The 12,265-nt window shown below is 38.7% G+C and overlaps 1 protein-coding gene across 1 annotated transcript in view; it reads left to right on the forward strand.

The window, feature by feature from the left end:
* The window catches only part of LOC113076698 (polycystin-1-like), a 71,403-nt gene that overhangs the window by 42,878 nt on the left and 16,260 nt on the right, over positions 1-12,265 (forward strand). The window contains exons 19-31 of the mRNA XM_026249379.1: positions 598-738; positions 1,978-2,266; positions 4,014-4,230; positions 4,312-4,471; positions 4,549-4,695; positions 4,793-4,937; positions 6,634-7,344; positions 8,186-8,348; positions 8,650-8,911; positions 9,673-9,868; positions 10,807-10,977; positions 11,089-11,232; positions 12,007-12,214. Coding sequence (XP_026105164.1) covers positions 598-738; positions 1,978-2,266; positions 4,014-4,230; positions 4,312-4,471; positions 4,549-4,695; positions 4,793-4,937; positions 6,634-7,344; positions 8,186-8,348; positions 8,650-8,911; positions 9,673-9,868; positions 10,807-10,977; positions 11,089-11,232; positions 12,007-12,214 — 2,954 coding nt within the window. The remainder of the gene's footprint in view (positions 1-597; positions 739-1,977; positions 2,267-4,013; positions 4,231-4,311; positions 4,472-4,548; positions 4,696-4,792; positions 4,938-6,633; positions 7,345-8,185; positions 8,349-8,649; positions 8,912-9,672; positions 9,869-10,806; positions 10,978-11,088; positions 11,233-12,006; positions 12,215-12,265) is intronic.

A 12,265-nucleotide genomic window follows, 5' to 3' on the forward strand; every position in this document is an offset into this window, starting at 1 on the left:
TAGCCTACTCTGTATTTGGCTGTAATTACGTAGATGAATGTAGTGATGTAGATGAAACTCATTTCACTCGCTGAATTGAAATGCTTTGACGGACGCTAAAGGGAATATTTCATGAGATTTAACTTTGAAGGTCTGCTTGCTTCAAGCACAACACAGTGGGGAATTTGCCAGTCTCAGTGCTAACATTGTTAATATTTAAATCAGTGGAAAGAATGAGAGATTTTGAAATGAATTGATTCGAGAAATTAATCAGCTTCCATGGTCAACAGAAAACGTAATTGCATAATTCAAAACGCTAGTTCACCCCAAAAATGAAAAATCTGTCATTAATCATTAAACCTTCTTTCATCTTCAGAACACAAATTAAGACACTCCAAGAGATTTCTGACCCTGCATAGACAGCAACACAACTATCACATTCAATTTTAACAATGTCCTTACTATTTTTCTGTGCCTTGAACATTTTAGTTACATTGTAGTCTATGTAAGGTCAGAAAGCTCTCGGATTTCATCAAAAAAAAAAAAAAAACCTGTGCAAGGGTCTTGCGGGTTTGGTATTTAATTCTTTTGTTGTCCTGTCTCTTCTCCTTGTCACAGGTGTGGGTGCAAAGCGGTCGCATCCCAATGGTGTCGCTGGAGTGTGTGTCGTGCAAAGCTCAGTCTCGCTACGAGATCAGTCAGAGCTCTTATGTGTACCTGGCTGGCACCTGCAATAACTGTCACAGCTCACACAGAGGGGTGAGAACAATCACACTCATGACACACTCTCATCAATCACAGGGTTACTATTAAACCACTGTTGCCTACAGAAACATGCAAAATATAATAACTCTTCGAGCAGTTTTTCACAATACTCCCTGCTGTTTCAGGTAGGTTTTGATGCTCAAGTAGGTCTCTGAAGGACATCATGGAAACAACATTTGGACTTTCCATGTCTTAAGTTTTTTGGCGGGTGAAAGTTTTAATTTCTTTATCTTTTAGCTTTACAAAAAGCATGGAAGGCATTATATAATTTGTCCCTAGGATTAACTCTTTCCTCATACAATCTGAATGTTGGGAATGACATATTTGGATTTAGTGAGTCACTCTTGCCTTATTTATTAGAGGAAACATACCATCATAATTAGTCAAAGAGCGCTGTGCATTGGGAGATAGCGGCATGATGTCATTCTAGAATGCTCTCTCTTTTTTCGCAGGCATTCCTCGTCTTCTCATAATGTTTAGACTGAGACTCGAGTGATGTTATGGTTATGGGAACCGGAGGGAGGGGAGACCTCAGTGGGTGTACAGGATGATGTCACCATTATGATGTGTTCCACTGCATTAGACGTTAACGACATGCTAAGCCTCATTAAACATGCACAGACATTTGCTTGGTGACCTAACGGTCAAACCCTCCTTCCCCTTGGATGGGTTCCCATGAACCAGAAACTGTAAATATTAGGGTACAATTCAGGGATGCTTATCTAGTGCTGCAAACACTCGGTCTGAGATGAGTGCTGATTCATATTGATGTGATGGAGGTCACTGCAAGGTTACTGAAAAAGCAGCTGGGAGCTTATTAAAAATAACATAATTTGAAAAAATGCTATAAAAATAAAACAGTTTTAATATTAACTAGAATTTTAAAATGAGAATACAACAAATACAGCACCACTTTTAAATAATTATATGATTTAATACAATAATTTATTAACTTATATAATATAAATTATATTTGTTAATTAATTTAATAATCTGCTCCATCATATAAATACATAAAAGTGGCATGGAAATACAAAACGATTCCTAAAGCTGTGAATGTTTTTGTAACTACATAAAAGTTTATATGCATATAAAATATGTTTTTAAATGCATTATGAGTGTTTTGCATTTATTTAATAATTAACTTTATTATCAAGAAACTTAAGTTAAAATAATAATATGGAAATGACTGGGAAGTATCAGTGACGTGTGCGTGGTGTCTGTTGTTGTTAGCGGTGGACGGCGATGACCGGAGGGAACGAGACGCTGGTGCTGGATCTGAACACCACCACCACGGGCAGCGACAGCATGAACCTGGTCCTGCGACAGGGCATCCTCCGCGACGGAAACTCCTACATATTCAGCCTCCACGTGACCGATGACAGCATGGACCGCGAGGGCGTGGCCTACATCGAGCTCCACCCCAACCTGCCTCCAGCCGGCGGGGCGTGTTCTCTGTGGGCGGACGGCGACGGGCCTCAGGTGCACACGCTGCTGGAGAGAGTGCACTTCAACTGCTCAGGTGAGACTGGAGACGAAGGACTGAACATTTACAGTAAAAAAAACCTTTAGCAACATTTGAGGATTTATGGATTTAACTTAAATTATTCAATTAAAAATCACATTCCATTAATTAACAACCTATTGAAGTTCTGAAATCTGATCTGTACCTTTGTAATATAATAACCATCAAAATCAGGTGGTGATGAGAAAGTCACATGATGAAGTTCACCATGAGCAGCTTTTCCACAAGCTGAAAAGGTCAATACTAATATATATATAGAAGGTGCACAGTGTCATTCACACAAACACTACACACATGAACACAACAACATTAGACGTAAAATGCAAACCTGATAAATGTAACTGATAAGAAAAAATTAAGAGAAAACATAGTTGTTTCAAAGAAAGAACATCAAATTTGAAATGCCACACAGGGAATTCTGGGAACACCAATTGACGGTTTTTCACTGTTAATTATAAATACCTTTAATTTATTTTATGAAATGTCTTATTACAGTTTTTCACCTTACATAGTAGGAGAACTTACTGTAGAAATTTCACAGTTTTTTACAGTGTAATGCTGGGTTCATACCAAATAACAGCGTTTATTTTTGCTATCATATGAATTTTTATATATACCACAGTACTGGTGTATGTCGCTTAAAGGGGTGTTTTTTTTCTAGGCTTGATTGTGTGTATGGGGTGAAGTGTAATGTGCTAATGCTTTGATTTTAAACAAACACATTTTTTAAACATAATTTACCTTTATTTCACACCACTCTGTCCCTTCTCTGAGAAATGCACTGATCATTTCCTGCTTCTATGAAGCCCCTCCCGTCTGGCTCTGATTGGTTAAACTGCCTCTAGTGCACATCTAATCGTCCCGCCCCTCACCTCAGTGGCATGTGCTCCTGTTGTATTGTAAACAACGGCATCATTGTATAATTGGAATAGTTCAATGTTGGAGCTGAGCTGAACAATAAAGAGAGAGAGAGAAAGAAAGTGTGTGTAGAACAAGGGGACGTGAGGAACAGGATCAAGAACCTCTGCTTTAGAACATTGATTTAGAATCTTGTGAATCCTATGTGAATTCATATATGAATAGATTTTTACGTGTACCTCAAGTTTTCTCTTCCTCTTCTCTAAAGCAGCGCAGCATGGCCACGCCCCTTTGCTGCCTTTTCCCAAGGGCGGGGTTTATCTGGGTTTGTTACGTCATAAACCCATGAAGAAACTTGTTGTAGTCCCTACCAGCCATTTTTGTTGGCATTTAACTGCCAGAATTTTAAAAGACAGATATCTCCATTTGTGTTGAACTCTCAGCTTCATAACTTTGCAGATATTATTTATGCTCAAACAACAACGTTACACACTAACTAACATTAAAAAAGTGAAATCACAATCATCCACCGCTTTAAACAACGTTCAGAACGTGGTGCAGAGCAACAATGTTTGAGAGGGGTCCCTTTACTCTGTGGAGAGAGCAGAGCTGTTTGTGTTACTAAGCGTGACGGTGAAGATGGACAACCCTCTACAATGAGAGTGAATCAATCACAGATGCAATTAAATCTTCACACTGGGTGACTCGATGGCAAGGCGATTGATATTCATGAACCCAGCAGCTCATTAATCTTTAGTGTGTTTTATATTGTTATTAATAGTAGATTTCGTAGTAGTATTGTTATCATATCTGTATTATTTTTCATTTTAAGTTCAGTTAAAAGTTTATTTTAGATACATTTTTGGTCATGGTGTCTGGTTTTCAGGCTACACTGATATGGACGAGGCCGAGTCTCCGCTGGTGTATAGTCTGCTGGCGGAGCGCTGCTCCAAGAAGGACTGCGAGGAGTTCTGTGTGTATAAAGGCACGAGTCCCGAACATTCAGCCTTCCTGCCCCCGGGCTTCAGCTCGACCCAGTACCAGGTGTCTGTGAGTGTCATGGTGGAGGACCACCAGGGGGCGACAGTCACGGCCCTCAACAAGTAAGACACGGTTTGGCAGGAAGACTTCCTGTGTTCTGCTCTTTGCTGGCAGCGCTGTGAATGGTTTGTGATGTGTGTCAGGTCGATGGAGGTTGTGCTGCCGGCGGTTCCTGACGGATTCAGCAGTCTCCCTCACTGGCTCAGCAATCTGACCGACTCCACCCTGAGAGAGCTGCTCCATCAGGGAGACTCACAGAGAGTACGGGAGCTGTCGCTCGCCCTCATCACCGTCCTCAATGAGGTGAGACCAGCCGTCCATCCATCCATCTGTCATGTGTTTCTCCATCTGCTCCTCATGTGTGTGTGTCTGTGTGTCAGTATGAGCAGGGTGTTTCCCGTGTGTCCAAGACAGAGCGTCAGTATCGTGTGAGCGTCAGAGGAAACATCACCAGAGCGCTGACGTCACTGGACCTCACCACCGTCAGTGACATCCAGCAGACATCAGCGGCGCTCGCGCAGTGCACGGTGAGACGAGAGAGACACACTCACATCAGCTCAATCCTGAAGCACTTCAGGAGACATGTGACCAAGTGAATAGAGTCTGGTATGTGTTTGATTGCAGGCTGTGAGTGGAGAGTTCGTGTGTGAAGAGTGTCAGAACAGCACTCTGGACAAACTAGAGTCGATGTTAGAGATCCTGCAGACTGACACCAAACAGGGCACAGTCACCCCGACCGAGATAGCAGACAACATCCTTAATATCATGGGTAACACACACACACACACACACACACACTCAGACTCCAGTGAGACAGCTAAGACAATCATCTATTTCTTGGCTGTGTTATGCTAACAGAGTCACAAAGCAACAGACAACCCCAGAAGCAACAAGCTGTTACTGTTTACATGTTTTCATTTTTCTCTCTTCTGACTGAAGTTCCTTGCACACTGAGTCTGAAATTTATATTGTTGTTGTTTTTTTTTTTGGTATTCGTCATCGTTTCTTATCAAAATTCTTGCTTCGGATGCGAAAGCGCAAACATTTTTTACCTGATCCAAATTTTTTTATGACGGGCAAAAGTTTTGGAGATAGTGTATAAATGTGATTCATTTTAAGTGCAATGGACCTTAAAGGTGCTGTATGTAGGATTGACACCGAGTGGTTGAACTAGGTATTACAGTCCAAATTAAAAATATTGTAGAGGGTTTTTTTCACCTAGCCCCTCCTCCTCAGACTTGACGCACATGCAGGTTGCCAGATTGATGACACAAACAGGAACGAGTGCACTTGACGATGAATACAATGAAATACGCTGTGTTTCCACCAACTGGCAACCCTGGATGGCAAAATACAATTGTGTAAACTGCCAATGGCCGGGTTTCACAAACCAAAACAGAGACAGACATCCCAGCCCAGATCGTTTTCAATGGAGAATAAGTCAAAAACTTACTTAAATCTTATCTGAACCTAATCTACATATGAAATTGCTGTCAATTTATTTTTTATTAATTCTAAAGAAAATACAATATAATATTTCTCAGTAAAATGCCCCTAACCTGTATTAATTATGAATAATTTTATTGTATTTTTTAATTACCTTTCTGTTTAAAAGATCTGCATAATTCTATTTTTCTGAAGAATATTTTCTTATTTTAATTCACAAAATATAATTAATTCACAATATATCATTATTATTTACATAGCATCATCTGCTCAATTATTGACTCATCTGCCATAACATTTCTTCATTTTAGGGCTTTTATTTAAATAGCCCCTCTGTTAATATTTGGATATTTATATTTTAATATATAATATTACTAAATGTTATTTTTATTATTCGTTTTAATTAATAAAAAAATTATAATATATAATTATATGACTTATCTTCACATGTATGTATGTCACATCACTTCCACAAAAATGGTTTTTATTTATCTTTATTTAATTGATCGTAATTTTAAGGTTTTTCTCAGTTATGCAAATACTTGAAATTAATTTGATTGATTTATTGACAGGTATGGTTTTCTTTGAATGTTTTTGATTTGTCTCCATTGTGGAGCTTTTATTTTTTAAATTACCTTTCTTTTTAAAAGATTTGTATATCTCTAGTTTAATGTAAATATTATGCAATATTAATTTATATTTTAATTGTTCTATTTTAATATTGTTATATTATGCTACAAAAGCATTTATTTCTCTTTACTTGATTTATCTTCATCCTGGGTTTTTTTTTTTTCTGAACAGTGTGATTAATTACAATTAATTTTATTGATTTATCGCCATGCAACTAATTTTTGATTTATATATATATATTTTTTTTTTTTGATAGAAACATTAAATCAAATTCTAATCAGTCTTGTAGCACTTATATCACTCCACTTTTTTGGTCTTTCGTGGAGCCTGCTGGTTTTCAGTGTTCCTCCAGTCAGTAACCCAGACCTCCACACTGTCTCCTCCCTCAGGTGGCCTGATCCAGCAGGTGAGCCAGACTGCCTCCTCTCCTCCTCCGGAGTCAGAGGACCGTGAAGACCTCACCCAGCCGCCTCCGCTTCTGTTAGAGGAGCAGCAGCATCACCCGCTGCGGGTGGCCGCTAAAGCCTACACCCTGTCCTCCGTCCTCATGCAGATCCTCATGCTGGGCCGCGTCCTGAACGAGGAGCCGCTGATCCTCCACGGGGCAGAGATCGTCGCCGCCGGCAAACGTGTCGACCCTCAGAGCCTGCTCTGCTACGGCGAGAGCGACGCGGCCGAGTGCCGGCGTTTCTCCATCCCGCGAGCCTTCAACAGCAGTCTGGGACGGGCAGCAGGGGGCGCTCTGGCGCCCAGCAGCGAGGACGGCATCGTGCAGCTGCTGTTCCAAGTGGAGCCCAATCCGTTTCCGTTCAACTACATCGCCAATTACACCGTGTCCACGGAGGTGGCGTCCATGGAGTTTCGCACGGTGAACGGCACGCAGATTCCCATCTCAGAACTGGAAGACAGTCATGCCATAACGGTTGCCGTTAATAACGGGAGTGGGGCTGGGCCGAATGGGAATGGATTGGAGACCGTCCTGCCGCCGGCGGGAGCCGAGAACATCAGCCGCTGTGATTCAGTCATCGTGAGGGTGAGCACGAGGAACACCAACAGACAAGCGGCAATCTACGTCCAACTCAACTTCACCGTACTAGACGGTAAGACGTTCAACACAAGGGGGAGCCACTGAGAATAAGAAACTGTATGAGAAAAAATACAGGTGTCATACTAAGAAGAAAATATATATGAATAATAAAAGTAAAAAATATACAGTATATTTATATTATAAAAAAATATTATTTTATTATAAGATTATTTATCTGTGATTAGCTCAAAAAATATTTCCACCAAATTATAGATTTACAGTAGTGGGCTGCTTCTATTAATCATTGATTAACACATGATTAACTGTGAATTAGTTAAGAATTATTTAATGAACATTTTTGCCCCCAGTTCCCAAGTGTTCTAACAATTTTGGCCACCACTGTATATTTTATTTCTGTTAAAAACATATAAAAATAATAACAATTAATCTCATGTTATGATCAGTATTTAGAAAGCTGAATGAGAAAATATCATCAAATTGTGAAATGTCCAATAATAAATAAATTAATAAACAAACATATTTCATGATATTTGATTAATAAAGGACAATAACTTGGCATAGTGTTATTATATATATATATTATTATTATTATAGTGGTTTTAAATATTTTAAATGAGTTTTAATTTTATTTTTTTATATTTTCACCTAATATTTCTCAATTTTAATTCAAGCTTTATTACAGGAACCCCTCAGGGTTCATTTTAGTGTAGGCAAACAAACCAACTAGTCGACTAACTGGAACAATTACTAGTTATTACAGCACATGGTCAGTGTAATGCATTTCTTCTCGTCGGAGGGGAAATAGCATTTTCAGGGATATTCATCCTCCTTTTGAGTGTTTCTTGTTTTGATTTATCTCTTAAGAGCTCTTTCTTCTCGCCCCGTGTCCTCAGATCCTCCGGAGAAGTGGGTATTGGATCCATTCATCACAGCGTATCTGCACACCTCCGAATGGCCCAATGAATACAACAGCACAGACAGGAAACGCATCACGCTCAATATGACACGGGGGCGGGACCTGGACCACCGACTCTACACTTTCTTCTTGTCTCCAAAGTAAGGCTCTTGCTAATGTTTGGATGCTTCTCGCTGCTGCATAGTTTATACAGGAAGTGCATGTTAGGCCAGTCATCTATAATAAATGATGCGTCTGGAAGCTATCAACCGCCACAGGAGATCATAGGGGTGACGTGTTCATCAATATCAGCAGTGAAGATGAGTGTTTCACAAAACACAAAGAGAGCGCCTCATCCTGTCCAAATTTTCAGGCCAATAAATTAAAATCATTTGTGATTACGCTCCACTAAAAACACAAATGAGTTTTGTCTTCTACTGTCTGATGTGTGTTCTCCATCAGGTCCTATGACACCACGCGTGATCACTTCATTAACGTGACGGTGGGCTGCGGCGCTGGCGATCCGGCTCTGATCCGGCTGGAGGTGGCCGTCTTCACCTCGCTGTGTCAGTATTTCAGTGAAAGCACCAGTCAGTGGCGGACGGACGGCATGGATCCGCTTCCCGAGACCAACGTGAGCCGAGCCGTGTGTCGCACACATCATCTCACCGCTTTCGCCGCCAGCCTGTTCGTCCCCGCCGACGCCGTCTCCTTCATCATTCCTGTGAGCAGCACAACTCAACTTCTCCTTTCAGAAGATTGGTTTTGAATTAACCTTAATTCTGTCCAGACACAGTAGTAATGATTCTTCAGAATACACTAGTCAACATATGAAGTGGTTTAAAACCTTTCATCAGAGTTGTCCTAAAACCTAAATGCATTCTTGTCTTAGGACAACTTTGATTACGTTTTTTGATCCACTTCAAATGTTAACTACTATATATATATATATATATATATATATATATATATATATATATATATATATATATATATATATAATTCTGTTATTTTATATGTATTTTATTTTAAATGAACATTTCTCTTTATATTTTACTATTTTAGTAGTATGTTTCTTTACATTTTTGTATTTCTATTATTCTGAAGCTTAATATGTACAAAATGTTATTTTAAAAGTTCATAGAATTTAATTGTTTTTTAATCTATATTATATTATATTATATTATATTATATTATATTATATTATATTAGAATTAAAAATGATTAAAGTTACATAAATTAGTGAATTTAATTTTATATTTTATTTTTTGTGTGCATTTTCAAAAATATTTTTATGTCCGGGTCATTGTCGTAATGTTGTATTTACCACTATGCTTGATGTATATTATGTAAAAAATTTAATGTTTAATATTTTTATATTTTAATCTGAAGTTTCATATATATAAAATGTTAATTTAAAAGACATTTTTTTATGAATTTTATATAGTTTTTAAAGCTAGATTATATGTGTCTGGTCTCTGTCAGGAGCGTTCGGTGGCTCGTAGTCTGGTGGTGGTGCTGGTGTGTGTGATGGGACTGCTGTGTTACGCTGTGGCCGGGGCTGTACTGCACAAGCTGGATCAGATGGACCTGAGACGGGCCTCTGTGGTGCCTCTGTGTGGGAAGGACGGGCTGTACAAGTACGAGATCCAGGTCAAGACCGGCTGGGCCTACGGGGCAGGTGAGACGGTTAGGACAGGACGTGTTAAAGGGACTGGCTCTGCCTCACTGTAAACAGGTGTCTGTTAAGGTCAAGAATTTATGGCCAAAAAAGGCCATTGTCTATTATCAATAGTGTAGATATCACCAACTTCAACATGAGTGAAATTTGTGTGTGGTTAAAATTGCATAGATTACTAGATAAATTCTTAAAAACATTTAGTTGTTTTTTTATGTCTATATTGTGAATTCGTTTTTATTTTTGCATTTTCCATTTTTAATTTTAGTTACGGTTTTAGCTATTTTGTTGTGTGTTTTTGTAATTTTTAAATATGTCTGTTTAGTTTTAGTTCATTTTTATTTCCGTTTTAGTTTTACTTTTTTTACTATACCATGTTATAGTGCAGTAATGAGAAATTGTGCTTTGGCCTCTAACTCAAATAAGTTTATGTTTGTTTGTTTTCTTCTTCAATTAATGTTCATTTTATTTCAAGTAACTCTTTTTTTAATGTATCATGAAAATATTATATATATAAAATTTGAAATAGTTTTTATTTTTGTATTTCACATTTAGTTTCGATTTTCGATCAAATATGAATAATTGTGTTGTGTTTTTGTCCTTTTTTCATTTTGTAATTTTTACTCATTTTTGTACTAATTTAGTTTTTATTTGGTAGTTTTTATTTAGTTTTGGTATTTTAGTACATGGATTTAAATTATATTAAAATAAGAAATCTTGCTTTGACCACTAAAAAAAAAAAAAAAAATATATATATATATATATATATATATATATAAATCCCTTTATTTCAAGTAACAAAAATTTAGTTTTTGTTTATTTTATGGTTTTGGTCTTAGTTAGGCGCTGTCTGAGGCTCGTCTGTTTAGTTTCATGATTAGAGCGATGGATATTCCTCACTGAGTGACTGTCAGTCACTGAGCTCTTTCTCTCCGCTGCAGGAACCACGGCTCACGTGGGCATCAGTCTTCACGGCAGTGAGAGCCGCAGTGGACACAGACACCTGGACAGTGTCGGCGCGTTCACGCGAAACAGTCTGGACATCTTCCACGTGGCCTCCGACAGCAGCCTGGGCAGCGTGCTGAAGATCCGCGTGTGGCACGACAACAAAGGTACTGAAGCGATCGGCATGAACAACACCAGCAGTGTGGAGCGGGCTGATGCGTCAGGATAAACCTGTGTATGTGTGTGTGTGTGTGTGTGTGTGTGTGTGTGTGTGTCAGGGCTGTCTCCTGCATGGCTGCTCCAGTACGTCCTGGTGAAGGACCTGCAGACGGCCAGCAGTTATTTCTTCCTGGTTGAGGAATGGCTCTCGGTCGACAACGAGAAGACGGACGGCAGGGTCGAGATAGAGGTGGAAGCCTCAGGTAAAGCCCCGCCCCCACAGATACAACACCTGTTGTGATTGGTTGAAGCTGGAATTAGATTCTTAAGATCATGAATATTCCGAGAAGGAATAAGGGCAGGAACATCATAGTGCTTTAAAAAGAGGAAATCAAGTCCTTTATTTCTCTGTTTGCTCATAATGTTTGTGAAGATTAACAGTAATGTGTTGTTTCTAATAAGAAGTTACATTAAATTGTTCGTTTTAGTGGACAGTTAACCTAATGCAGGCCCTTTATATCTCCATAATGAAAAACTAACTGTATTCACCTAAAATACAGGATACAATTAGGTGCATTTCATTGACAAAACATATATATATATATATATATATATATATATATATATATATATATATATATATATATATATATATATAAATTATAATTATTTTAACATTAAAAATGTATAAAACAAAATAATATTAAAATAAAAGAAATTGGTAACATTTTAACTCAAATTCAAATATTTGTTTATTTTTTTGAAAATCTAAAATTTTATTGTGTACAAATAAAAAATACTACTTTTAAATTATAGTACATAAAGTAGTTATTTTTTGTGTTTTATTTAAAATGTATAGCTCCCAGCTATGCTCAGTTGGAGCAGGATGTTATATGGGTATTATATACTAACTAGTTAGCCTACGTAGTGCAGCAAGTGTTCACTTCTGCCTCATGCTCCATTAACACATCACTCACTGTGCACTAATGAGTGAAAGACCAGCTTCCTGCTGCTGACTCTGTGTTTCCTGTGTGCAGAGGAGGCGGAGCTACACGAGTGGCCACGGCTGCTGTCCTGGGAGCTGCAGAGGGCCGTGTGTGAGAGTCACGTGTGGCTGTCACTGTGGGAGCGTCCTCCGCGGAGCCCCTTCACACGGCTGCAGCGGCTCACCTGCTGCACTCTGCTCATGCAGCTCTGCATGCTGGCCAATGCAGTGTGGTTCGGCACCGTCTCCTACAGCAACAGGTGAAGTACAGTACAGTATAGGACAGTACAGTATAGTACAGTACAGTATAT

Source organism: Carassius auratus, unplaced genomic scaffold (assembly GCF_003368295.1).
Source record: "Carassius auratus strain Wakin unplaced genomic scaffold, ASM336829v1 scaf_tig00021008, whole genome shotgun sequence".
Lineage (NCBI taxonomy): Eukaryota > Metazoa > Chordata > Actinopteri > Cypriniformes > Cyprinidae > Carassius > Carassius auratus.